The sequence below is a fragment of the Leucopleurus acutus genome, assembly GCF_964270905.1.
Source record: "Leucopleurus acutus genome assembly, chromosome: 15".
NCBI lineage: Eukaryota > Metazoa > Chordata > Mammalia > Artiodactyla > Delphinidae > Leucopleurus > Leucopleurus acutus.
The window spans coordinates 21,350,479-21,378,426 of record NC_139157.1 but is presented as its reverse complement, the minus strand read 5'-3'; the positions used below and the strand labels follow the sequence as shown (position 1 = coordinate 21,378,426).

Genomic DNA, 27,948 nt, shown 5'->3' with positions numbered 1-27,948 from the left:
CCAGAAGCTCCTCCCAGTGTATCATTTATTTTTCTGATTTTCTTTCAAAAATACATAGGCTTGGGCTTCCCTGGTGGCGCAGTGGTTGAGAGTCCGCCTGCCGCTGCAGGGGACGTGGGTTCGTGCCCCGGTCCGGGAAGATCCCACATGCCGTGGAGCGGCTGGGCCCGTGAGCCATGGCCGCTGAGCCTGCACGTCCGGAGCCTGTGCTCCGCAACGGGAGAGCCCCGCGTACCGCAAAAAAAAAAAAAAAAAAAAAAAATACATAGGCTTCCCTTATACTTTGCTGGAATATCTTCTATTCAGATAGCTCTACACTTATGTTTCCCTGCCCAAGTCATTGATTTATCCTTTAAACCTGCTATCTGTCCTCACTTCTCGACTGAGACGAATCCAAGGACTTTTCACTAACTTCTGTTTTCTCTGTCTCTGCCATGCCTAACTTTGGTGAACACGCAGGGTCAATCCTAACTCTGAACCTTTGCCCCTCTTGCGGCCCCATCTGAAATCTTCCCTCCTCTTCATTTGTGTCATTCTCACCCATCCTTAAAGGTCCAGCTTGAACCCCTTTTCATCTGTGAAGTCTCACCAGAATCCCCCTTCTCTGAACTCTCGTAATACTGCCAGTAGGATGCACTGCATCTCAGAGATGCACCCAAATTATGCTTCGGGAAACTACACGTTCCCACTTTATGCATTCTTGCCCAGCGGCTCTTTCTTGGCCAAGGAGTGAGCATTTATCCCTAATCATGCCAATGGGATTCTCTCTCCCAGGAATAAGAATTCTGAATGGAGTGACCGAAGGAGAAAGTGGATAGAACGAAACCATCCCGGCTGCTGGGTCCTGCTGAGCCTGTGTCCTAGCCCCACCCCCCAGATCCTGGGAGGTGTAGGATCTGATCTTCCTGGTTGTGGCTCTTCCACATTTCCTTCATTTCTGCGAGCCATGCTTTTTTTTCTCTTAAGTTGACAAGAGTAAATGTTTCTCCCTACATCCAAATATACTTAACTAGGATTTTCCTATTGCCTTTTTTTTTTTTTTTTTTTTTTTTTGCGGCACGCGGGCATCTCACTGTTGTGGCCTCTTCCGCTGCGGAGCACAGGCTCCGGACGCGCAGACTCAGCGGCCATGGCTCACGGGCCCAGCCGCTCCGCGGCATGTGGGATCTTCCCAGACTGGGGCACGAACCCACGTCCCCTGCATCGGCAGGCGGACTCTCAACCACTGCACCACCAGGGAAGCCCCTCCCATTGCCTTTTATTACTGTTTAATTTGAGGGAAGAGGAGCTAATTAAGTCTTGTGTGCCAATGAGACAGGAAGTTTCTTGAGGGCAGAAATTCTGCCTTACAACTTTATTTATCTTACATAAGTTTTTAATAATTCAACTGCATGAATAAGCATATGTGAAAATCTCAACCTTTAAACAAAGAGACAAGAATAACTATTTGAGATCATCTTTATGATTCTATGTTGCAGTTTAGTATCATTCGTTAATTCCATAAACACATCCCAAGTTGACCATGCACCAAGTTAGACACTGGAGTCGTGTGCAAGATGAAAAGAGACAAAAGACATGGCTCCTGTATCTGGAGTTCTTTCCAGTTTAACTTGTGTCTTATATAATGATAGTACCTAGTATCAATTTGGCACTTATAATTCTGAAAAACTTTCAAATATAAATGGGGAAGCTTCTGATGGATCATGTGACCAAGATCAAAACCAGAGCAACAAGGAGAAGACAGCTCCCCTGACTTACAGTGATGTTCCTTCCTTCTCTCTACCACAATGAGAAACATTTCCTTCAGACACAATTAAATAAATTGTGGTATTATGTTTTATTTAATTCCCACGTTACATCCAACTCATGGGTTATTCTTTTGTTACACAAGATAAAGGCAGTTTTCGAGTTCTTGCTAGAGGAAAACAACAGAAGTATTAGCTGGTTCTGGGACATTTGATTAACAAATATTTATGTAGTGCATGCTAAGTGCAATGCATTGGTCTATCCTGTGATTACGCCACTCAAGACACAGTGACAGTCCCTGCCCTAAGTGAGTTTATGGTCTTGTGGGCGAGCAGGGGAGTGCCATATATGGGGTAAGTGCTAGAATGAAGAGATACAGCCCATACTCAAGTTCCCCAAATTTTTATGTTCACAAAGAATCTGAATTGAATTTCTCAGTCTCCCCCAATCATTTGTATGTTGACTGAAACTTATCAGCCTTGTTTTTTCCCCTCATTCCAGAACCAATGTCCCTTCATCTTCACAGTATCACCTCTCTCCAAATATTCCCTTTTCTTTAAATTCTCCCTTCCTAAATCTGAATTTCCAAGGTGATCCCCAAAACCTTACTGATCCACAGGATATTCACAAAGACCCTGATGGACCCTCAGTGCTCCTCACAGCTCTATAAAAAATTCCTTTTCCTGAGAAGCAGGAAGTTGTCTTTGTTATATTGTCAATGGTCCAGGACAAGACCAGAGACCAAGAGCCAAAGGGTACACCATGAAATTACCTTTTTAGGAATGCAATGTTGCATTCAAGCCGCATGCTTGAATGTACCGTTCTGCTGTTTTGCTTTTAGGGTCAACAGAAGTATATAAAATTTTTCAACTTTCTTCAAAACATGTGCCATGAAATTGACTTAATAAAATGAATAACAACAGTAGCTGCAAGTTACAAAGCAAAACTAAGCTAGGACACATCTGTTGAAAGGGCGGTTGAGGACTTCCCTGGTGGCGCAGTGGTTAAGAATCCGCCTGCCAATGCAGGGGACACGGGTTCGAGCCCTGGTCCGCGGAGATTCCACATGCTGCAGAGCAACTAAGCCTGTGCACCACAATTACTGAACCTGCACTCTAAGGTCCACAACTACTGAGCCCGAGTGCCACAACTACTGAAGCTCACGTGCCTAGAGCCCGTGTTCCACAACAAGAGAAGCCGCCGCAATGAGAAGCCCGCACACCGCAACAAAGAGTACCCCCCGCTCGCCACAACTAGCGAAAAGCCCACGTGCAGCAACAAAGACCCAATGCAGCCAAAAATAAATAAGTAAATTTATTTAAAAAAAAAAAAGAAGAAAGGGCAGTTGATATAAAGACTAAATTTTCTATCAGCTAAGAGTCCACATTTATCAACTGTTAAAACATACAACTTTCCGGACAATCTTAAAGATATTACTGTCATTTTTGTAAAAGCAATTTGTATAGGGTATAACTTTCATGTATAATTACTGCTAGTATAGGCAGATTGGGGCATTGCTAGGATGATTTGAGGCAGAGAGGAGTGAGAATATTAAGAAATGTTAAACTCAGTACATTTCTAAACTATGGCAGGTAAGAGAGATCTGAAAGACTACACAATGTAAAATGAGGTCAGGCAGTGATTTAAAAGTCTGTGTGTTTCTTTGATCATAATACCTAGCACTTTTTCAGAGAATTTACTAACACCAATTACTCCTCACCGCATTTTCATGATATAATATCAACAGCTGCATTTTGTCTTCATTGGTTAAAAGGCATAATGAGGGAGTTAAATGATGGCTTATATCTGGAAAGGAGTTGGAGGCATATCTAGTTTCTAAAGCTTGCATTTATAGTACATCATTAAGAGCTCCAGCTTTGAGAAAAGACAAACCCAGGTTCAAATTCAAGCTCTGTCACTTCATATAGCTATGTGACCCTAGGCAAGACACTTACTGTCTAAGCCTCATGTTCTCCATCTGAAAAAGCGAACATGTCCTAGATTGCAAAAATGGGCCCAATTGTTCATCATTTCTTATATCTATACCTTTTGCCCTGCCGTTTTCCAATGCTCTCTACAGGGATGGAATGACTTATTTAACATCCTTACATTTAACTATGTGACTTGCTTTTAACCAACATGTCTGACATATTAACAGACATGTTGCACAAAGAAGGCTGTAATGGACTTATGCAATTAGGCTTGTTCAGAGCTTGCAGCTCTCCAGTCACAATGGAACATGCCCAGCCCAGGCCATTGGAGGAGGAGATACAAATGGAGGAGCTGGATTGCCCCATTTATCCCAGCCAAGGCCAGGCTAGATCAGTCTTCAGTGAGCCAAATCCTACATGTCATGAGCCAATCCAGCCAAGACTGGCAGATCTCTTTAGCCAATCACCCCACGTGTATAAGCAATAAATAGTTATTTTTGCATGCCACTGAGGTTTTGTGGGGTTTTGTTACATAACATTGCTGTGACAACAGATAACTGATACATGATGGCAGTACCTATCACGTACATGTCAGTGTGAGAAGATACACGTAAATCACTTAGTACAGAACCGGATGATAATTATAACAGTAAAAGTGATAATAGGTACTGTTATTTTGGAGAAAGGATTACAGAATATGCAAAGGTATTGGCAATTCATCTGCGGATCCTGAACAAGACCTGTCTCACTGAAAAGTTTTTACAAAATCATGCAGTTTTACTTCTAGTTTTTGCAAGGAACCAGGCAGATGGTCCAGCTGTATTTTTTAAGCTTGTGAGTATCCTGGGATCTGATCTTATAAGCAAAACAGTTCTTTTCCTTCTATAAGATTTACCTTGTAAAGATTCAAAAATACAAAACAAGGAAGATTCAAAAATACAAAACAAAACAAAACCAAAATACCACACACAGAGTAGAGACAGACATTCAAATTCATGACCTACTGAGGGAAGCCAAAGGCTAGGCTCATGAATAAACCCGAGTTACGGAGTTTTGCTCCAGCGGAGGGCTGGGCAGGGAAGAACAGTCCTCATCCTTTTGGTTCTTTTCCTATTTGGGTTATCTTCTTGAAATAGTTCAGTATAATGGTGAAGAAATGTGCCTCTAGAGTTTAAATTCTGGTTCTGCCCCTTACTAGCTCTGCCATCTTGAGCACATTAAACTCTGCATACATTAACTCACTCCTTAAGTGGGAAAAAGAACAGTAACCACCGCAGGTTGCTGCAAGGATCACATAATAGCTGCAAAGCCTTTTACAGCCGTGCCTGGCACACAATAAAGTCAGTAAATATCAGCAATTACTAGTTATTCTAACAGATGAGTCTGTGTTCTGTCAGCTCCATTTCTAACCATGCTAGAGAACACCGCTATCTAACCAGGTGAGCCTAATTGGCCTGGATACAAACCAGCCCATTAGTATTGAACTACCTATATCCATCCTAAGTACAGAACAAAAACTGAATCTCAGATTTTATACTCCAAGGTGAGGAAAAGCCACACTCATGAGAGAGAAGAAGATACAAGGCCTGGATGAATGCCGAGAGTGATGTTTCTCAGCGGCTCCCAAGCTATCTCACCTAGTTCTCATAAGAGTTATGAGAAAGAGGGGGCTTCCCTGGTGGCGCAGTGGTTGAGAGTCCGTCTGCCGATGCAGGGGACACGGGTTCATACCCCGGTCCGGCAAGATCCCACATGCCGCGGAGTGGCTGGGCCTGAGAGCCATGGCCGCTGAGCCTGCGCGTCCGGAGCCTGTGCTCCGCAACGGGAGGGGCCCCAACAGTGAGAGGCCCGCGTACCGCAAAAAAAAAGAGTTATGAGAAAGAGTCCAAAGTGACTTCTAACTTTGCACTGCAGTTCTGTCCATCAGCACAAAGACAAATCAATGCTCTTCACCTAACCAACCAGTAGCATGAATAGACAAGTGACTTGCTCTCTTTTAGACACCAACATTCTTCCTTTTTTGGCTGTTTCTCTTACTAATCCAGTGAAATTAACCATGGGAGCCATAGTCTACTCTGAGAGTTGCTGTCCTCCTTGGGAAAAGGAGATCAGGACAGAAGCCAGAGAAAGTCGTACCCTCTCCTTCATGGAGGCCCTTCTTCCATATCCTCTCCTAAATTCTCTTCCTCCATATCATCCAGGAATCAAGGAGTTGCTACTTCATTCCTTCACGGTTTTTATGAATGCTTCTCTATTGTAGCCCCCAAAGCTGCTGAACAGGTCAGGACATTAATTCCATTAGCCCCAATGCCACCATCAGCCCCCATTCTCTTTCTCATCTTGGATTCTGCTCAGCTATGCTATCCAACCAAGCAGTGTGAACGATAAGCACCAGATGAAAATACAGCCCAAATAACACTCCAGCCCTGTAAAATTCCTGAAATTGACTGTCACCTTGTAAAAGTTAACAATACAAACTTTCTCCTATCATCAGTTCAATCTGTTGCTTGCCACAGAGAAATTTCAGTCCAAAATTCTGCCCTACCCTATTTCCTTCTACTAACTCAGTTCCAGGCAGAAGAGACAGTATTTGGGCCTTTGGGTAGAATCTGCACGCTGGGCCATCTGCCAGTATAATTGGAATAGAGCCTTAGCACCTCCAAAGTTTGATCATTTCAACCCTAAGACTCTCATTTCCCTCTTTTCTGAAATACCTAAGGGTCGACAGAACAAATGAGAATATCACAGCACCAGCCTTAATCCCACAAAATTCTAAAGCACAAACAAATTCCCAGTAATAACCTAAACATCAATTTCCACCTGAGGGCAGTTACCAAGCAAAAGATTGCATTTCCCAGAGCATATTCCAGACACTTATTGCTATTGCCAGCTACAGACCCATTGTGAAGATTTGGCATTATCCAGGTCTTCAAGGAAACAAACAAAAAAAAGAGAGCAAGAGAGAGAGAAAAAGACCTCTTCCTTTAGATTTCAGGATGCCAGTGACTTTGTACCAACTGTTAGAATTCCAGGCTTGGAAAGCCAAGTTCATGGGGAGAGAGAAATTGTGTATCAAGACACGAATTGTGTGGATAACTACTAAGAACCTGCTGTATAAAAATATAAATAAAATTCTAAAATTAAAAAAAAAACAAACCCGACATGAATTGTGACACTGTGTGCTCCTTGCCATGCTTTGCCTGCACAACTGAGCTTATGTACACAATTAAAATGGCAACTTAAAAATAAAAAGATGAAAGATGTTCTATAGCCCTCATTGCTAACTCTGCTGCTGCCAAGAGTAATCAGCAGTGAAAAGATAAATCCATCAGTATTTGAATTTAAATGTTAAAATAATAATAAAGCTTATGGTCTCCCTAAGGTTAGTTTATAATAAAAATAACTTCTTGAACCGGAAAACTTATCTGGTTTCTTTCTTCCTTTCATTATCCACTTAATGACTGAAGTTATTATTTCCATGGTGGTCTCCAAGCCACACTTGGTTTCTATGTAGATTGGCGTGTCACCTCCAACAATTTCACCAGCTGCCTTTTCCTCTCAAGAGAATATGATTAAAATATTAATCCAGCTTCTGGACTAATCTAGCAAAAAAAAAAAGTTATATAAATCAATCTCTGCACAACCTTTTCCTCGCTCTGAAATGTGCAATGTGTCCTCGTTTTATTTGTGATGCCTCCACAGGAAGGTTAGGTACTAGCAAAGCAGATCTAAAATGTTTTACCTCTCTGCCCCTCTCCTGTTTTGTCCTCCTGACTTCTCAAACCCGGAAATGGGAAACTTTGAGCCCCAGTCCGAATGAGAAGAGAAGAGCTGGAGGAAATCGCCAGGGGTCTAAGTCACGCTACCTGGGCTGCCCAGCTGCCTGGTGGCGATCCACCAAAGTGCTCAGAGATAGCGGGCACGCTCAGCCAGCCGACACGGCGTTCTCTCGACACGGCGTTCTCTCGGCAGTGCTAATACGCATGTTTGTCCTGCTGCCTGGAAACCATCCAGAACTGCAAATCCATCCCTCCGAAAGCATTGACCGAAACCCGCCCCTGGGCCTAGCATCGGGCTAAATCCTTGCTTGTAAGGAGATTATAATCTAATTACTGTAATTAGACACCAAATGAGTATTAAACTATGTGACACTAAGTAGGAATTTGAAGAAAATGGTCATTGTGGGCTGGAGTAATCGGAAAAGATTTCATGGAGCCTCCAAGACTTTGAAGGGAAGAGTAAAGTAATGCTTGAGGTTGATGAAGTTGATAAAATGGGCTTAGGATAAAAAGAAAAAACACCGTGTGTTGTCTCGGGCTTACCTGAGGAGGAAATCCACCAATCAAGGTGCAAGGCACGCTGGGTTCCCCAGACCGTCGTGTCAGCAGAGCTCATCACTAAGAAAATGGGTTTCCTCTCAGGTCAGGAAGAAATTTCATCCTTCCTGAAATTGTTTAGCATTTGAATCAGGATGGTGACGTCGTTGATACAAAAATCAAGCTGACATCCTTAAGTTACTTAGGCCTCCAATATAGAAATGTCATTGAAAGAAATGGCTTTCTAGCAATGCCAGTTCAGACTAGATTAAAAGTTGAAAGTACTTTCCTGTGAAGTCAGGATTACTGATGGAGGAATAGGTCTTTTTCCAAAGGGCACTAACAGCCAAGAAAGATCATTAGTAGTACCTTCCAGGACTAGGATTGGAATGATCGAGCCGTAGAACTCTGTTCCACTAATTTTAGAAAGTCATACTGTAGGTTTCCTGTCTAAGTAATTAATAAAAATAGGAAGACTTTGTTTCTTATGTGCCCTTAATTATTAACTTTGCATTAATCTGCATATTTTAATTGAACTACGTGCATTACGTGACAAAAGTGTCTCTGGGGAAACTCTGGTTTCTCCAGTTCGTCCCATGATTAATGATAGATAAGGTGGACAGGGGTGAAAGCATTTTCAACATGGCTAACTTGATTTTCCAAGAGAAAAGCTGTCAAGGCCCATTTTCTCCCTCATGCTTAGTTAAATTGCTGACTGAATCAACTAGTGTAATGGGTTAATTCTGAAATCTTATCTCTTATTGTGTAAAACTGAAATGTACCTCTGTCTCCTTTTTGAGAGGATTTTTTTTAATGGCGGAATAACAATCATTTCATTCCAAGTATCATCTGCAAGTCAGGTTTTCCATAGGCAGACAGGGCCTTGCTGAAACCGATGTTTCTGAATAGTTTGTCTACACTTCAGCCTGGGAACAGGCTGCCAAGTGGGCTGGGGTGCTATCTGTGACCTTTCTGGAAGGTCAAAGGAGGTGTGCCGTTCACTTGGCTCTGTGCTGTAAGGAACTCAGGTCTCTCTTCTCCATTTAAAGACTCTAACGTGGGCTTCTCTGGTGGCGCAGTGGTTGAGAGTCCGCTTGCCGATGGAGGGGACACGGGTTCGTGCCCCGGTCCGGGAAGATCCCACATGCCGCGGAGCGGCTGGGCCCGTGAGCCATGGCCGCTGAGTCTGCGCGTCCGGAGCCTGTGCTCCGCAACGGGAGAGGCCACAACAGTGGCCTCGCGTACCGCAAAAAAAATAAAATAAAATAAAGACTCTAACGTGGGCCTGGTATCCACCATTCATTCCCACAATTGGCAATTGTCAAGGACAATCTCAGAAGTTTCTAGGAATGGGCATAGGCTGCAGGCTCAGAGAAGCTGCTTCTCAGCCACCGCCAGTCGGGAATTGAGTTTGCTGTGCTGACCACAAGCCTAGGACTCCTCCAGCCCAGCAACTCCAGCACTTTGCAGCAAACACACATGATGAATGGTGTATGGACACACACCCGTGGGCGTTCCCAGGATCATGCACAATTCCCTGAATACTGGCTTTAACCCCACCCTTTCTCCAAAACAAGAAAGCACGGCACAATATTAGATGAGAGAGAGTATAATCGGGAAAGGCTTGAATCCACTCTAAGGTATGCTTCGAACAAAAATAAATAATTCAGAGATGTCAGCACATTATTAAGAAAAAAATGGATTGAAACATTTCAGAGTTGCGACACCACGTTGAGAACTGCTGCCTTTGACACGAAGCTGCCTGGGACACCAGACACTTGTCACACAAGTTGACAGCAACCTATCAGTCTCAAGGGCTACCCTGACTGGCTGTCTACCACCGTGCTGCCCTTTCTCCATAGCGAATAGACCCACACCTATGATTGTACAGAGTGATGATTAAGAGAATGTACTTCTGTATATAAAACAGATAAACAACAAGGACCCACTGTATAGCACAGGAAACTATATTCAATATCTTGTAATAACCTATAATGGAGAAGAATCTGAAAAAGAATAGATATAGATATGTAGATATATCTGAATCACTTTGCTGTACACCTGAAGGTAACACATTGTAAATTAACTACAATTCAATTTTTTTAAATGGTTAAAAAATAAAATAAAATCTAGGAAAATAAATGTGAAAACCGAAACCTTTAAAAAAAAAAAAAAAGCACGCACTCTGGAGACAGCCTGCCTGAATTCAAATCCTAACTTCACATTTTTTTGCTCTTCATTAGGGCTGTTCACAAATACTCCCATTCTCCTCCTCCTGAGGCAGATGGTGGCTTACATCTCCTGCCACCTTGAAGTTGGGCGTGTCTGTGTGACTTACTTTAATTCCTATGTGAGAAGTGATGATTCACTTCTGGGCAAAAGTCAGTAAGCCCTCCTTACTCGAGTGGCCCATGGTCCAGCAGTATAGGACCCACCTGGAAGCTTGCTAGAAATGCAGAATCTCAGGCCCACCCCAGACCTCCTGATTCACGATGTGTACCTCACAAGCTCCCCAGGCCATGCACACGCACATTCGAGTGGGAAGCCCTGCTCCAAAGCAAGAGCCCTACTCGCCATTTGCTCATCTCCCTGCCACCGTGACTGATGATGTCCCAGATGGTGGCCTAAGCCCTTGGCCTGACCTGAGATGGACAAGAAGTAAAGCACGAGAGAATCAAAGCTTTGTTCTAAGCCACTAAAAGGTAAGGGCTGTTCCTGTGGCATAAACAAGCCTATGCTGATACAATCACTTAGTGCTCTGCGACCCTGGACAGGTTACTTAACCTCCCTGTGCCTCAGTTTCCTTGATGTAAAACGGAGATGATAACAGTACTGATTCTTAGGGTTGATATGAGGATTACTGAGGTAACATATGAATAGAGCCTGGTACACATTCAATGTAAATGTTAGCATCTATTACTGACACATTCTGTGCCCACAACTCAAATCTTGCCTAGTGATGTGTGATTCCTCAGTGACAGCAGGATCAGAACCTTTGCTCCCTGGCAATCCCCTACCCCAAACCACTCATACTACAGGACGAGTATGAAATCACTCACATCAGAAAGAGAATGAAAAATGACTCCTTCTCGGGCTTCCCTGGTGGCGCAGTGGTTGAGAGTCCGCCTGCTGATGCAGGGGACATGGGTTCGTGCCCTGGTCCGGGAAGATCCCACAGGACGCGGAGCAGCTGGGCCCGTGAGCCATGGCCGCTGAGGCTGCGCGTTCGGAGCCTGTGCTCCACAACGGGAGAGGCCACAACAGTGAGAGGCCTGCATACCGCAAAAAAAAAAAAAAAAAGACTCCTTCTCAGAAAGAAGTAGGGGATCTTTGTAACCTGGCCCAAGCATTCCTGGCCTGGATCTTCACATCACTGCTTTTCCCCTACTCTAGTATCGCATATGCAGCCCTCACCCTCTCACCTGCCTTCCCAAATCCTACCTGCCTTTCAGGGCACAGCTAGTGTCCCTCCTTCTCCATCAAGTCTGCCTCAAAGACTTCTTACTATGCAATTTAGAATTAAGACATAGTATCTGTCTATTACGCATAAGGCTTTGTCCTGAACTCAATGCTGGGTTAAAACACACAAACACACACACACACACAATACCTAATAAATGTTTATTTTTTGTCTTTTCTAGCACCAAAGGGTTACCAAGCCTGTTCCCCAAGAAAACTGACAAAGGCACAGTGATGGGGATGGTATAGAGGTAGTTTCTGTTTAAGTCCTGCTTTTTAAAAGGGTCCAATAGATTTCTGACTTTATAGTAAAAGTGATAAATACTTGATAATCTTTTTTATATGAGGATCATGAATAAAATGGGCTTTTTTAGTCTAAACCCAAATAAAATGATAAATTATCTTTTCTCCGTGCCACTCCCTTAAAGTGTATGTAAGGAAACAAAATATTCTAAGCCAGGGTAAATATTTTAGTATCCTGGATCTCTCTTTCATATTCATAAACCGACTTGAAAAAAGAATCACGGTACCGAAGCAATTCACCACAGCTGCGCAATGAACCACATGACTCAGTTCCAAAGTCACAGAACTTGAATAAGCACCTTAGAAATCCAACCTCAACATTTCATATTCTCTAGACCAGGGGCCAGCAAACATTTTCTTAAAGGACCAGACACTGGACATTTTAGGCTGTGGGAACCACAGGTCTCTGTCACTGCTACTTGACTCTGCCACTATAGCACAGAAGCAGCCCCAGACAATACAGAAACAAATGGGCATGGCTATGTTCCAACAAAACTTAATTTATGGACACTGGCATTTGAACTTCACATGTTCACGGGTCACTAAAATCTCCTTTTGATTTCTTTTCAACCATTTAAAAATGTAAAACCATTTTCAACCTGTGAGTTGTTCCCAAACAGCCAGCAAGCTGGGTTTGCCGGCCCCTGCTCCAGACCTCCAAGTTCATGCTTCTTCAACCACGTCACAAAGTCTCCCTAGTAGTCATGGACACATGGTATGGAGCCCAGTGGTCACTTAAAAATCAGGTGAGAAATAATCCCACGAGCCCGTTTTTATTCGCTCAACTTGAAAAAACAAAGATACTAAAGATGTCAAACTTTTGCCGGAACACATGCCAGTCTTAGCACAAAAACACATGCCAGTCTTAGCACAAAAATAATGTCACCCATCACCCCTTTCCTCACCACGCACAATTAACAGTTCACGGAGTAAGAAAATAGTTGGCAGTTGTCTTCATAGATGAAGTCAATGTAGTCTCATTCCTTTGCCAAAAGGCAGGGAAAGCAGTTCCTGATGGCTCTTCTCCCCAGGGCTGTTCAAGGCCAGCTGATGCAGAATGACTGGGAAGGACAAGCTTTGGCTTCAACGTGGATTTTTAACCAGGACTCTCACTACTTTAAAAAAAAATGTTTAATTTTTTTTCAAAAAGAGCCTTGGCTTTTGCTATTTTTACTGACAGTCATTTTGAAAGTAGCAGTGCTTAAAACATTTTAAGTCTAGATATCTCTATGGAAACCCAAGAGAATTCACATTTTATGGCCAAATGACTACCTACCTAGATCCTCTCGGATCACTATAGGCCATCTGTGAAACCAGAAACATCTTAGACCTATTTTCCCAAAACTCTATCTTATCAGATATATAATTAAATTGATATAATTATTACTTTTGCTGAGGAAAAGATTAGGAGAGAACTTATTTCTGAGGCTGCCTTTTGATTTTTAAGACATCCCTATTTAAAATATTATTAGGAAATGAATTTTATAAATTTTGGCAGACGTAATAAAAGAGGAGGAACGCAATCAAATAATTTAACAGTTGCTTTGAAATATATGTCATTAATTTTCTTCCCCCTCCTTTCCATCAATGTTGAATACATTTTCTCTCAAAAAATGTAACAGTTCCTCTCCCCAGACTGCATATTCTTTGCAAGGGAGGGGGAAAAAAACAATAATTATTTGGCAAAGAAATCAGATAACACTTTCACCAGGTAACCAAAATTAACATCACCAGCGAGGGACAGATGGCCTTTAGGGGCCTCCAGATGCGACACTCTGAGAAGAACATGATATCACCTAGAATGCATAACCTGAATCTAATCATGAGGAAACACCATTATAAAAAAATAAAAAGAAAGGAGGTGGAGCAGAAGGGTTGTATTATTTTTAAAATGTCAATGTCACAAAAGACAAAGAAAGGCTGTGGAAATGTTCTAGAATAAAAGAAGCTAAAGATACATGAAAATCAAATGCAATATGTGACCTCAGAATGGATCTGATATTGCAGGGGGGTGGGGAAAATTCTCTAAAGGAGGTGAAGGGGTCAACAGACAAAACTGGACTACAAATGGTATATTAAAGTATTATATCAATGTTAAATTTACTGATGTCAATAACTATACCATGATTATATGAGAATTGTATAAGAATGTATGATGTATATAACTTTCTACTAAATGGTTCAGAAAAACATATATTGATATATATGTATTTATATATATATTTATATATACATTTTTTTAGAGAGAGAGAATAATAGATATCAAATGATAAATCTAAAGGTATAAAATGTTAATAGGTTTAAGGAATAAGGGATATATAGGTATTTCTTCAACTTTTCTCTAAGTTTGAAGTTATTTCCAAATAGAGTTTAAAGAAAAATTAACAGTTCTTGCCTACGTTGGAGTTCTTGGCTATCTATTTTCTCTCCATGATACTCCAAATACAACACAGTAAGGGAGAGTGCCAAGTCACAAGAAAACACAGATATTTTAACATGATCTTTTATCAGTGCCTGACGGTGCCAAAGCATTACACACCACCCATTCTCAGCAGAGTCCGGTGCAGACCAGTAAACATTGGGTACCCCAGCAACTTAGATGCAATCATTTCCCACTAATTTCTCCAAAGAAGGCTGTGATTCTAAAACCTCTGTGCATCCCACAGCTTGCAGAATTATGTCATACACAAAACAAGCCTCTCAGCTTGTCTCTTTGACACACTACATCAGTATCAATCAATTGGATTCAATCTTTCTAACTGCAGCATTTCAATATTTTAAGCCACATCTAAGTAGCTAGAGAATATGCCACTCAGGAAGCAGGATCACCTCATCATACGTCCTCAACTCCTCACCACCACTGCCTAACTGCTGTCAAAATCCCACAGCCTTCACATCTGTGAGCCCACAATGGTCCTGTATCAGTGCTGGAGGTGCTGACCTCCCATCTTCAGTACTCCATCCAAACTGATTGTTCCCCAAAGCAATGGAGGGAACTGTGCCTAAGACCAAAAATTTAGGAGAGACTATTCTGTAAGTCAATCACTGGAAAGAGAATCAAAAAAGTAATAACCAAAATTAAAATTTTCAGCCATCCTTAGGAATTTGGAATACTTACCCATTCTCCAAAACACAGCAAAGACAGAACCTATGTATAGTGGGTAAGTCTTTTCTGTCCTTCCCTCTTTTTAGTTTTATTATTTTCTTGATCCTTTTAGTAGTGACTATCTCTGGGGTAAAATACCCAGGTACTATTTGGCTTTGGCTTTTTATCCCAGATATTCTCCTTATTATTAGTTTTTCCCTAAATTTCAATCAATAATTTTATTTAACAAATGTTTACCAAGAACCTACTTGACATAAGATGCTTGGCTGGACTTAAAGGGTGGTACTCCCCAGAAAAAAGTTCCCAGGGTTTTTATCTACCAATAATCCCCAAGAAAGTGACACGAAGACAATAAGTGCAATGAAGTCTGCTTGCAGAAAAGCATAAGAAGCAGAAATGAATCATGACCAATGGCAAAAAGGAATAACCTAGTCAAAGCACTAAAATTTAATGAGAAGATCATTTTTAAAGTAGGTGAAATTGAAGGGAAGGTACATGCAACATTATTATAGATTTAAAATCATGCATAAAAAAAACATGCATATTCTTCTCCATAAAACTGCTCAAATGCAGATAAAAACACACATGTACAAAACCAAGCAATTATAAATCCTCTGAAGCATGTAACTGTGATTAACTGCTACTCTTGGCAATATAAAAATACTTTACCACAATTACATTCCAGCCTGTAATGTAATTCAAAACAAACAAGTCAGAGACATCGCTCAAATAGCAGAACCAACAAATACAGATGCTTTGCATCAAGGAAATAAATCCACTGAAGAAATGCAACTGAGGAGCTGCCCTCCAGGGCCTGGAGCTGGGCTTCTGGTGGAACAGCGAGGCCCCCTTCTGGGCAGATGCAGAGCATCCCGGCACGGCTCTGCAAAGCTGCAGTTCATCAGAGGCAACCCCTGCCGCAGTCAGGAAGCATGGATACCTGGGACTTCCTGCTGTGGATACCCTTTGAGGGTTGTGCTGACACTTTCACATTTTAGTTTTGCTTTTTGATTTTTGCCGCGCCGCACAGCATGTAGGATCTTAGTTCCCTGACCAGGGAAGGAACCCTTGCCGCCTGCAGTGCCAAGTGAGGAGTCTTAACCACTGGACCTCCAGGGAAGTCCTTTTACATTTTAGATTTTAAATTCTAAATCTGGATTTTTATATAGAGAAATAATTGTGTTTGATTTCAGATGAAACTAACCATAATTCTGCAACCAGCATTCCCACCACCAAATGGCCCGCCCACCCCTTCTACCCCGTTCTGTTTCTTTTTGCCATAATTTTTATCACCCTCTAACATACTGTGTAATCTGTTATGCTCATTATCTGTCTCCTCCTGCTAGAATATGAGCTCCATGAGGGCAGGATTCTTTGTTTGCTCACTGCTTCAGCGAACGAACAGAGCCTGGCACAGTTTAGTTGCTCAATAACAAAGAAGGAGTTGTCCATTTATGCATTTCTTTTACTGTTAAGACTATTCATCATCAAAGAAGGCATAAATAAGATTTTACAATAGCAGTATGCTGTAATTTTTAAATGATACTTAAGCACTTGTTTTAACGGTATGTATTTTCTCTAAATGCTTTATAAAAGCAAAAGTCTGCTCTAAGGACCATAGAATCACGGTCTATATGTATATGATTCATATACAATTTCCAAGGAAGTCACATCCTGCCCCCCACACCCTGGGAGAACATAGCATCTGCCAAGAATGAAGGGTCTGAGTCTGAAAGGCCAGGCCTAGACCAGGTGTCCACAGGGCAATGCGCTCCATGCAGACACACCAGGTAACTGAGGCCAGATATACACATCCTCTGGAAGTCAGCACTTCCCTGGACCGAGCATAACGATTTTGGCAGGAAAAGCAGGCACTGCTTACTAATTTCTAAAATGTCAATCTTTAATTTTTCCCCTTCTTAAAAATGTTCTTCCAGCTTGTGGAAAATCTAGGAGTTGTTTGCAGTTGTCAGACTTTTTAAAAGTGCTAATTTGTTCCCTTAACAGAGCAAATGATGAAAAACCATTTTCCCATGGATTAAGGACAATATATAAACATACGATTCAACAATGTCAACAGCTTTCTGTCCAAGAATGTCGTCCAGGAACATGAGTCTTTCATTAGAACAAGTTCAGGATTTCTGACATTCCTTTTTCCGAACCTTTGATTTTGGTGCTGTGAAAAGAATAGAAAAGAAAAAGAGAAAATGAAGAGGTAGGCCCGTGCAGACTCTCTTCGTACTGATTTAAGTGAAGTACACACATACAGTAGTGGAAAACTGACCATTTGGATTTTCTTGTTTGTAGAAGGTCTTTAACATCTCCACTGCTTCCTCAGCCCGATATCCAGGGATGCACTGATGAAACGAGAAAGCTGAGAATGAATGTAGGCCTAGGAAAATGTGTATTGTATCCCACAAAAACTGCAATATATACACAATTATGTAGACACATTTCCAGTGTTAACACGCCTTGAGGATATTAGTAACATGGGTAAGGAAGCATATTTCCCCCCCAAAAAAACAGACATAGGGTCTCAAACATCTCTCTCGATCAACTAATTATTATTTCTCAATCAACTACTGTGTGATCATAATACAAATCACTAGCTATGTGATCTTGGGTAGGATACTTAAACTTTCTATGCTTCGGTTCCCTCATATGTAAAATACAGGGAATTATAGCAATTAACCCAAAAGGGTTTTGTGAGGATTAAATGAGATTAGATAATATAACCCCTGTTAAATACCTGGCATATCATTAAGCGCTCACTAAGCACTAAGCTATTTTTATCTGCTGTTCTTTACTGGTGGCCCATTAAGTGTTTGATTCTATAGAGCTAGGGTTGGCAGTCCACAGCTAGAAATGGTCAGCTAAGAATGGTTTTTATATTTTTAAAGGGTTAAAAAATAAATAATATGTGACAGAGATGTAAGTGGCTCACAAAGGCTAAAATATTTACCCTCAGGCTCTTTAAAGAAAAAAATCAGTCGATCCTTACTACAAAGGATGCTTTTTTGAGTGTTCAGTTTGTTCTATCTTTGGTAGATTCCTTCAGAGAAGTGATCAACATGTGAAAGAACAGAAATTGTGGTAACAGCAGGGGGATGAAACTTAAACTTGCCTTAACGATAGAGACTATTTAAAAAGAGTGAGCAGATCATCTCAGGGAAAGAGTAGGAATAGGCTTAGGTCGTGAGTGAGAAAACCAACTGATGGGGGTGGGGTGATTATTAAGGGAGTGCAAGGAAAGAAATGAAAGCAATAAAAACGAAGTCAAAATATATAGGGCTTTGAAGGCGTTTGGACTTGATATGCTGCCCCCCTTTGGAGGTGCACGAGTGATGCAATGAATGGAGGAGATACCAGGGAATCTTCCATCTGGAAGCAGTGCCCAGGAGAGGATGGAGCCAGCACTGGGCCGGCGAGTGTGGTCCACTGCTCAAGATGAGCCTCCCTTTCTCTTGTGCTTCAGCTGGCTCCTGCCTGGGCCCACAAAGCCTGCATAAACCTTCCCCATCAAAAGCACCTGCTACAAGTTCGATGTTTTTGGATTCCACATGTAAGGGAGATCATACAGTATTTGTCTTTCCCTGGCTTATTTTGCTTAGCATAACACCCTTGAGGTCCAGCCATGCTGTTGAAAATGGCAGAATTTCCTTCTTTTTTTATGGCTGAATAATATTCATATATATATATATATATGACCATATATACAATACTTTTTTTATAGAAACAGAGAGTAGAATAGTGGTTGACAGGGGCGGAGGGGGTGGGGGAAATAGGGAGACTTTTGTCAAAGGGTACAAACCGTCAGTTATAAGAAGAATAAGTTCCAGCATGGTGACTATAGAGAACAATACTGTATTGTATGCTTGAAAGTCGCTATGAGAGGGGATCTTAAGTGTTCTCACCATAACGTAATAACAACAACAAAATAGTAGTTATATGAAGTGAAGGACGTATGAACTAACCTTATTGTGGTATAAACATTTTGCTGTATACAAGCATCAAATCATCACACTGTACACCTTATAATCTCACAATGTTGTACGTCAATTATATCTCAATAAAGCTGGAAAAAAAAAACCGATAATCTTCCTTCTACTCTGTCCCCCACGCAAGCTGATACCCTGCTCCTCCCAGAGAACGTTCCCGAATTGTGGCCGTCACTTTTGCGGCTCTCAGTTCCTCCCCAACTTCATCCTCACTGGCTTGTGCTACCAGGATTGCCCTCTTAGATATCTCAAGGGCCCCTATTGACCAAAACACTGGTCTTTTCACTCTCCTCCACTCTCTGCAGTCGTGGAGACTCCTGGCTACACTTGCTTCTCTTTTGAACCCTCTCCTCCCTTGGCTTCTCAGTACTTCATCTTCTAACCATGTTGGTGAGTACAGCGTTTCCTACACTGTTCAGTGTTCCCGTCCCCCGGGTCCCCCACCTCTCCTCATTGTCTCAGGAGCACCCACCTGCACAAAGCGCTCTCCTCTCAGGTAAAGTTAGAACCTTGGTTTTCCACCTTGGCTGCTCAGTGGAATCACTTGGGAGCTCACTAAAAAAATACCAATGCTCCCCCTCCCTCCATGGCTTCCGATTCAGTGGGTCTGGGGTGGGGACCAAGCACAGGCTTGGGTCCAAGCTCTCCAGGTGATTCTAATGTGCACTCAGGGACCAGACCCACTGAGTTACAGGTGGAGAAGGAAACTGGATCCCTCTAAGCTACTAAGGTAATCGTTTCGGGCATCTAGTATAGCTACAAATTTGTGGCTTTAACAAAAAGCACATATTCTTAATTAAAATAATTTTTTTACACAAGGCAGGTAAAGTAAATTAATCACCATCTTCTTTGAAAAGAATAGTTCTGTAGGTCTCCTCTATGAACTTTAATGCTGCTTATAATACAGTATTAAAAGAATCTATAATTCTGCAATACAAAAACAGCATCCCACCTCCCACAAATTCCCGCCTCACCCCTACCCACACCCTAAGCCAACCAAATAAAAGTAGAAAACACAGCATCCAGAAGCCTGGGGTATCGATAGTTTCTCTAGAATCTCAAAACACTGTAAAAAAAAAAAACATATTTTGGCATCAAATCTGGAGATGTGGCTTCAAACCATGGCCATTCATTTTGATGGAGCCAATCTGGCCAGGTACACACACTGCAAGTGAACTTATTTTTTGGTTCAACCAGATACTGTTGGATTCTGTGCAGGGACGTGCAGGAGAGGATGGTGTGCACTCAATGTCACCGGCATGTTGGTCAAAAATGTTCCCCCATGTCTGATATCCAATAGCTCATCTTTGTTCTGCCCAGAAGCTTTGAGAAATTCTTTAGATCTTTCTCATAAATGAAGTAGAGTCAGCAATTCACTTGCGAAGAGTTATGTAAGCAAAATTTGAGCTACTGATAGAAGCAACTGGAAAAAGCAAATCACTTTGCCTATTTTTTTAATGATCAAGCTAACTGTATTGCTTACTCTCCATCATTCTATTACAATTTCTTTTCTGATGTGATGTCAAAAGTCATCTATTCTCAAAAGTGCAGGAGTTGTTAAGAAAGCCAATGTTCAGCTGGCAAAACTCAAAATAGAATGTTTTCCAAATCTTGTTCTCAGTGGGATTCAGCCAAATTTAGCCCTTCATAGGTACTTAATATTCTCCCAAGAATATCTGAGGTCTTTGTTGTTAACTACCCACCATGTCCAGCAATTTGTTAAGTCCTTTTCTTTTTAAAGCATAATACTTTTAGGATTAACCTTACATCTGGAGAAAAAAACAATCAAACCAGTTTATGGAAACTGGTATTTGTCTACAGACCAAATGCTGAAATATAAATTCCTACTGTTCATAGCCTTAAACACAAAAACTTTGGGAGAAGTGGCAAGGTTAAAGGGAAAGTAGAATTTCTAAGTGGATTCTTGGGCCTGGGGGAAATTTCAACATTAAAAAGGCAGGAAAAAAAAAATAATGAAAACAGGTATCGATTGCTAGGCACCAAAAATAGTACAGGGCAATCAAGCAAAACGACTGACTTTGTGCAAAATTATTGTACATTCACTGTAAATAGCATCTACTGTTACCAAGCCTCACACAAACTTGGTACAGCGTGGAGCCAGGCATACGCATGGATGGAGAACGCCCACAGTGGTAGGGTCCTCAAACATAGCTGAAGGCATGGGTGAAGACTGTTAGAGGAAAACTCAGAAGCCTGGGAACTCTCCTTCTGGAGGAATTCTGTTAATTAAGAGAGCTGAGCACTCACTGGAAATGATTACCTGTGGTCTTACACTGAGGCATCAATGACCTTGACCAGAGGTCCCGAGAGCCCACCTGGTTCTAGCGTGGCCTCTTGGTGTACTGAGCACACGCTAACTATTTGCAAGCCCATCGTGAGATCACAGTAATTAGAAAAAAGGAAAAAGTATAACAGTTCATGTTACCTGAAATGGTCTCCCAGTATTCGGTAGATCAGCAGAGGCAATATCTAGAACAGAGCCACAACCACCAAATCGTTCATTCTGACAGCCATAGACAACCAGCGGGATTTCTAAGGAAGAATTAAGGTCCTACAAAGAGTGTGCAGTTCAAGTGCCTACTGTGACAAAACTAGGGTGGGTTTATACCAGCTAGCCTGGAGAGGAAAGGCCATGCTACTCTTAAAAACAATTAAACTGAGACTTCCCTCGTGGTGCAGTTGTTAAGAATCCACCTGCCAATGCAGGGGACGCGGGTTTGATCCCTGGTCCGGGAAGATCCCACATGCCGCAGAGCAACTAAGCCCGTGCGCCACAACTACTGAGCCAGTGCTCTAGAGCCCACGAGCCACAGCTACTGAAGCCCACGTGCCTATTGCCCGTGCTCCACAACAAGAGAAGCCACTGCAAGGAGAAGCCCGCTCACCACAATGAAGAATAGCCCCCACTCGCCACAACTAGAGACAGCCTGCATGCAGCAGCAAAGACCCAACGCAGCCAAAAAATAAATTATCAAGAAAACAGCCACACTTATCAAAAAATAATTAAACTTAGGCTTCGTCTTAAAAATCCAGTTACACAATCCAGTTACACAAAAGAAAGAGATTTAAAGAATATAGAAACTAATGTGTCACAACTGCAAATGGAATGAAAACTGACTGTGTAGCTGCTGACTGTGTAGCTCAGAGCTCCGTGCTCTCTCTGATATTTCCTAGATGACTTTTTGGAATCATTAGAGAATTGGAGCCAGAAAGGAGGCAGGAATTTAATCCAGGGATTTTCACCTCTTAAAAATAATAGATTTTTCCCTGTTCTTTCCTCAAAGAGATACAACCTGTGACCTAGTACAAACCAGACTAAAGCAGAGCCACTCTGTAAGGCAGGACGGGCAGAGAGCTTATAAAGTGGAAACTGTACATACTTTCATATTCAAAACCCTCTCTATTATTTTTAAAGTGATTAAATGATTCACACACAGCAAAATAAGTACATAAAAATATGCAAGTATGAAATTGAGTTGTTGAATTATCAAATAATTTTTTAAAAGATCTTTAGAGGTTAACTTGCTGTATTCAGTATTTGTGTCGCTTATTCTGTGAAAGACAGAATTCAAAGAGCTGTAACTTTATCAATTTCCCATTTATTTACAATTATAGTATCATAAATGATTTGTTTTTTCCTTTGTATTTACTTCTGACTTAAAATTTTTCAAGCCTTCTATGTAATAGGTATTCATGGCAAAAATAAACAATAAAAGCATATTAACAGAGAAAGAAAAATTTTAAATCACCTATAATCTCTTCACTAAAGGCAAAACAGATGCATAGTCTTCAGAACTTTTCCTATGCACACTGCTTTATAATCTAATTTATGGTTTATCTTTACACAACAGTTTGTCATGTGTTTCTTGCTCTAGCTTACTTAATAGTTATAAGTTTACTGATATTAAAAACGAGGTAATTTTATTATTCAAAAATCTTTCCTAAAAATTTTTTGGCCAAGGGATACTGTATTTTATAATGTGCACCTCCTATAATTTGTTTCATAAGTCTCTGTTTTCATGTAGTAGAAATGGGTTATGTTTCTACTATGATGTTTGGCCATTTTCGAGTTCACAGGAAGAGTACGAGACATTAACCCATGAAGTCAAAGGATACTCATCAGGCGGAGAGCGGCTGCGCACATGATACACGGCTCCACGGTGACGTACAGCACCATGTGTTCAAACACCTCAGAAGGACTCTTGCCATGTCGACGACACCAATCTAGGGCCTGGTCGATGGCCACCATTTCTGCATGTCGAGTAGCCTGAAAGAAGAGGTGCTTGCATTGACCTTGTTGGCTACATGTAACTGTATTTTACAAATATTCAAAAGTAAATATGAAAAATAGGTCTATCACTTCTGCCAGCATTTTAGCAAATAAAGGTTTCAGGACACCCTTAGCAGTTGACACTCTAGTTCCTAGTTCAAGTACCATAATCTCACCAACAAAAGACACCTAATTTGAGATGCCACACGAATTATGTTCTATTTTTAGTTAAGTACCTAAATACTTTAGGGGACACTCTTTCAATTAAAATGCCATAGAGAGATAAGTCTCAAAAAAAAATGTGTCTATGGTTCCTGAATATTTCAGGGGACACTTGAAATACGAATGTTTTCAAGGCTGTCACTGACCTCACTCTAAGCAAATCTATATTTAGAATATCATCACTGGAATGTCATCACTTGTATTTTCTTTGGGATGAGATTTATATACTGGCAGACTCTAGAGAGAAGCAGACATTTGGTATCAGTCTCAGATACCTCATGGGAGTAGTTGAGTAGAGGAGAAATCACATAGTCTGGAATGAACCACACTTCAATCTGAATCCTGACTGTGATGTTACTGATTATACAGCCCTGGGCAAGTTACATAGCTTCTCCAAGCCTTGGTTTCCCCAGTGTAATACTGGATATACTGGTATCTACATCTCATAAAGCGATCTGAATTATATGAAGCACAATGATGCATAACGTGATATATGCACTCTGCTATGTGATAATTATTGATAATATTCATGATAATCATGTTTATCAATAAACTTACACGGAATGTCAACTATGTATAAGCCACTGTGCTAAACTCTTTGTGGGAAAAAAAGTCTCTGTCCTCAACGAGCATAAAATTTGATGGGACAAACAGAAAGGTGTTCATTTACCTGTGACATAGGGCAGGGTGTGGAAAGTGCTGGCACAGTGGCCAAGGTACCATGGAAGCCAGAGGCAGATGGGAGCACTGCTGGCCAGAAATAATATAAACTCGGAGCTGGAAGGTGCTTTAGCAAAGAGATTCCCACACATGACTGCATACCAGCACCAAATGGGGAGCTTAAAAAAGAAAAGTTTCCCCAACTCGGGTGCTTTTTAAAAATCAGATTCAGAACTACTGAATCAAATGTCCCCATAGTTCTCAAGAAATAATCGTTGACCTACATCACCTCAATCAACTCTTACTGCTGAAGAACCAGAAGCTAAGCTACGTTAGGAGGTTACTAAAGACACACAGCTGGGAGAGGTGATGGTGGTGGTGACAGAGGGTGATGGTATCAGAGCCCAAAGTAGGATTGGGGTCTCCTCATTTGGGGTCAAGAGTCTTTCTATACTGTGATTATAGGGTAATCTTCTATAGAGCATAGAAAACTAAAAATAAATCCAGGTTAATTTCAAGGTGTGTAAGAAACCCAGGTCACTGGGGGTTTAGATGGGTGTTGCTAGGACATTCAGTGATCTCACCTTAAAGATATTGTTCTGAACTACAAAATACACATAGGGAGATATGACAATTATTTAAAACACAAAATTCCACTCCTGCATAAGTATCTGCATATTTACTAATTGCTGTATTATGGTTTATTACTTCTCTCAGAAGCATTTTGATATCCACATAACAATTGCTTCATGAATCTGGGTTCCTATTTTGCTTGTGTTTCACTAAAATCTGAGTTTTCTTTTTGATAGATGTGATGGACGAACTTTAAAGTCCTCACAGCACCAGTTCCAACGCCAGCGTGTTCTCTGGCTCCCAAGTAAGATCAAGGTCTGTGTGAGGGGTATTAAAGTCATAAGCTATCCTTGGGTCCACCTAGCACTTTTTATAATCCTAAAACTTGATACTTCATTATACTCACTGTGACACACTGTTGTGATACCATGTTCAGGAAGTGTTGCCTTAATTCATGAACTTCTCAACCTAACCACAATAAATTAAAGTCACACAAGCTTTTCAAGTGTACCTGTAGATAGAGACGGCAGGTGGTGGAGACTGTATTTCACTGAATTATCTGATTTAGGAATAGCTCCTTTATACAATCTTTTTATACTTCCATAGCTATCAACTGAGGGTGACTTTCTAATTTACCACGAGGAATACATTATTTAAAGGTACTAAAGGATACGATATGAATTAAATTGATGTGTTTTATAAAGTAGAATTTTCATTAAAAAAATCAACATGTATCACTTTTATAATCAGAAAAAAAAGGGCATTCAAAAAAAGAGATGTTTAGGGAAACCATCCTTCCATTGATACTCACGGGACTCTACACAGACCCATCTTCTAGTCATCTACGATAAATTCATTCCACACCTACCATCACTTCCATATGTCTGCAATTATACTATTCAACTCACATACATTTTTGGTTTGATTAACTTCATTTCTTCCCTTCCCTACAACTTCGTTGTTGTAGACCAAAAGGCAGCCAACAGGAACCTCAATATTTTCTAGGGCTTCTTTGGCCTGAAAGACAAAATGCAAAATCTAAGAGGTAATGTTCAAAACATGAAAAGATGGTAGGAGAGAAAAGATGCAGCCTGAGCAGTACACACACGTACAAACACCAGAACAAAGAAATGCAGGTCAGCCTTCCCTTTTCTCAAACATAGTATTTTAGTATAATACTAATACTAATACTAGATATTAGTATTTAGTGCCTTTGTTCTCTATCATATCCATATTAAGGAGACTCAGGAACAAATCCCCTTCATGGGTCCTGAGTCCCCTGACTTTTTTCTTCTCACTGGAGGGAGAAGTAATCAAAAGATTGCTGCTGACTCTTTTTGCTATTGACTCTTTTTTTTTAATTGCCAGGGTCTATGCACCTTTTCTGAGATAGTGTATATATCTGCAAAGAGGTAGAAGAATAAGTAACATTTATAAATCTTTTATTAAAATTCTTTCCTTGTTGAAATTCTACTTATTGTTTTGTTTCTTTAAAAATTACAGAAAATATCCTCTAGAGTTCCAACAGCATAAAGGTGACCAGACTGGATATCTCCCTGTGCCCACAATTTCTGCTCTAAGTGAGACAATAAAAGTTTAGGAGCACTCTATACAAAGAAATAGCATAACCACTTTGGAAAACATTTTGGAAGTTTCTTTAAGAAGTAAACATACATATAGCCTGTGAACATATAGCCTATTCTACTCCTAAGTATTTATTTAAGGGAAGGGAATATATGTCCACCAAAAAACCTTGTAAAAGAATGTTCATAACAGCTTGATTCATAATAGCCGAACTCTGGAAATAGAACAGGTGCCCATCAACAAAAGAATGAATAAACACACTGTGGCATATTCACACAATAGAAGACTATTCAGCAATAAGAAGAAACAAACTACTGATACACACAACAACATGGATGAATCTCAGACATGCTAAGGTAAAAGAAGTCAAATCATGTGAAGTACTAGAACAGACTAAACTAAACTACGATGGAAGAAATTGAACGGTGGTTGCTTCATGAAAGGGGATGTGTAGATTGGAAAGGGACACAAAGAAATTTTCTGTGGTGGTGAAAACTTTATCTTGGTAAGGATGTGGCTTACACAGATGTCTGCATTACTCAAAACTGAATAATACATTTAAGAACTGTGCATCTCACTGTATGTGAAGTATACCTCAACTGAAAAACACAAATGAGAAAAATAAGTTTAGGCATAGTTCCATCACCATCCCAGGAATGGCAAACCAATTTATTATATTTGCAAAGTCTCCCCTCTATCAGAGGCTGCCCATTTTTCTTCTAGCGCTATGGCTGAGGGAACTCCAGCAGCTCCAGGGCCCAGGACAGCTAAGGAATACTTCTTCAGGCAGAGAGCAAAAACAGGCAGGTTACCTCTGGGATGCCCTGATACCACAGGTGAGAGAGAACCTTAAACGGGTGCAACCCTTGGACTAGTATACAATCATTGCCACCTCACTACAATTAAAAATCCCAAGTACAGCTGTTTCTAGAAAGGCACAGCATTTCCTACTGTGGCAGGCCGGAGACCCTTTGGAAGACAAGACTCCCATTTAAGCGGAGATATTTTCACACACCATAGGGCATATAAAGTGCCAAGTTGAAGACTTAGCTGAAAACAGTGTGTTCTATCTCCCGCACTAGCCTCTTGCTCCCAGCTACACTATTTACAGTAGCAATAACGTCCTATCATAATGCCAGCATGGGCTCCTTAGCTGCTTCAAGCTTGCTCAACTGACACTTATCATTTGGCCAAAAGCGCTGAAAGGAGAGGCACGTGGTGGGAGCATATTGTACTTCTCTCCCATCTGGAGTGGTGGGATAGAGCTGGGGCATGGAGAGATGTAAAGAGACAGTATCTGAAGCAGTAAGACCGCATTCTTCAGAATTGTGTCATGAACTACCCACAGGCTAGTGCTGTCCCAGTTCTGTAAAAACAGTTAAAGCATACCCAGTTTATGCAAAGTTTGAAAGACTGAAGAGCTCCAAGGTTTGGTGACTATATACAAATAAATATACAAATGTACCATAGGCTACTATAGAAAGGAAAGCCAGGAGGAGGACTGACAGCTGAGGAGGGTGGAGACTAAGTACTGGTGCAGTTAAGGCAATCATCGCACAAAGAATGAAATTTAAAGTAAGCTTAAATCACTATTCTGACTTAACTATGCCTGTTTTTGAACTTTATATAAATGGACTCATGGTGTATATATTTTGTTTCTAGCTGCTTTTGTTTCACATGTTTTTAAGTTGCATCCATGTTCATTCCTGTAACTGTAGTTCACTTTCATTGCCCTATATTACTTTGTATGCATATACCA

The 27,948-nt window shown here is 41.0% G+C and overlaps 1 protein-coding gene across 3 annotated transcripts in view; it reads right to left on the bottom strand.

Moving 5' to 3' along the window:
• The window catches only part of ADAT2 (adenosine deaminase tRNA specific 2), a gene marked incomplete at its 5' end in the record, with an annotated part of 61,170 nt that overhangs the window by 23,336 nt on the left and 9,886 nt on the right, over nt 1-27,948 (bottom strand). For 2 of the 3 annotated variants that reach the window (XR_014326786.1, XR_014326787.1), the window contains 5 exons: nt 16,923-17,037; nt 17,146-17,218; nt 21,306-21,412; nt 22,997-23,147; nt 25,518-25,622. Coding sequence is in view for 1 of the 3 variants with exons in the window: in XM_082855614.1 (XP_082711740.1) it covers nt 16,994-17,037; nt 17,146-17,218; nt 21,306-21,412; nt 22,997-23,147; nt 25,518-25,622 (480 nt within the window). Of the gene's footprint in view, nt 1-16,181; nt 17,038-17,145; nt 17,219-21,305; nt 21,413-22,996; nt 23,148-25,517; nt 25,623-27,948 lie in introns of those variants that run through there. The other variant, XM_082855614.1, reaches the window with a different exon arrangement.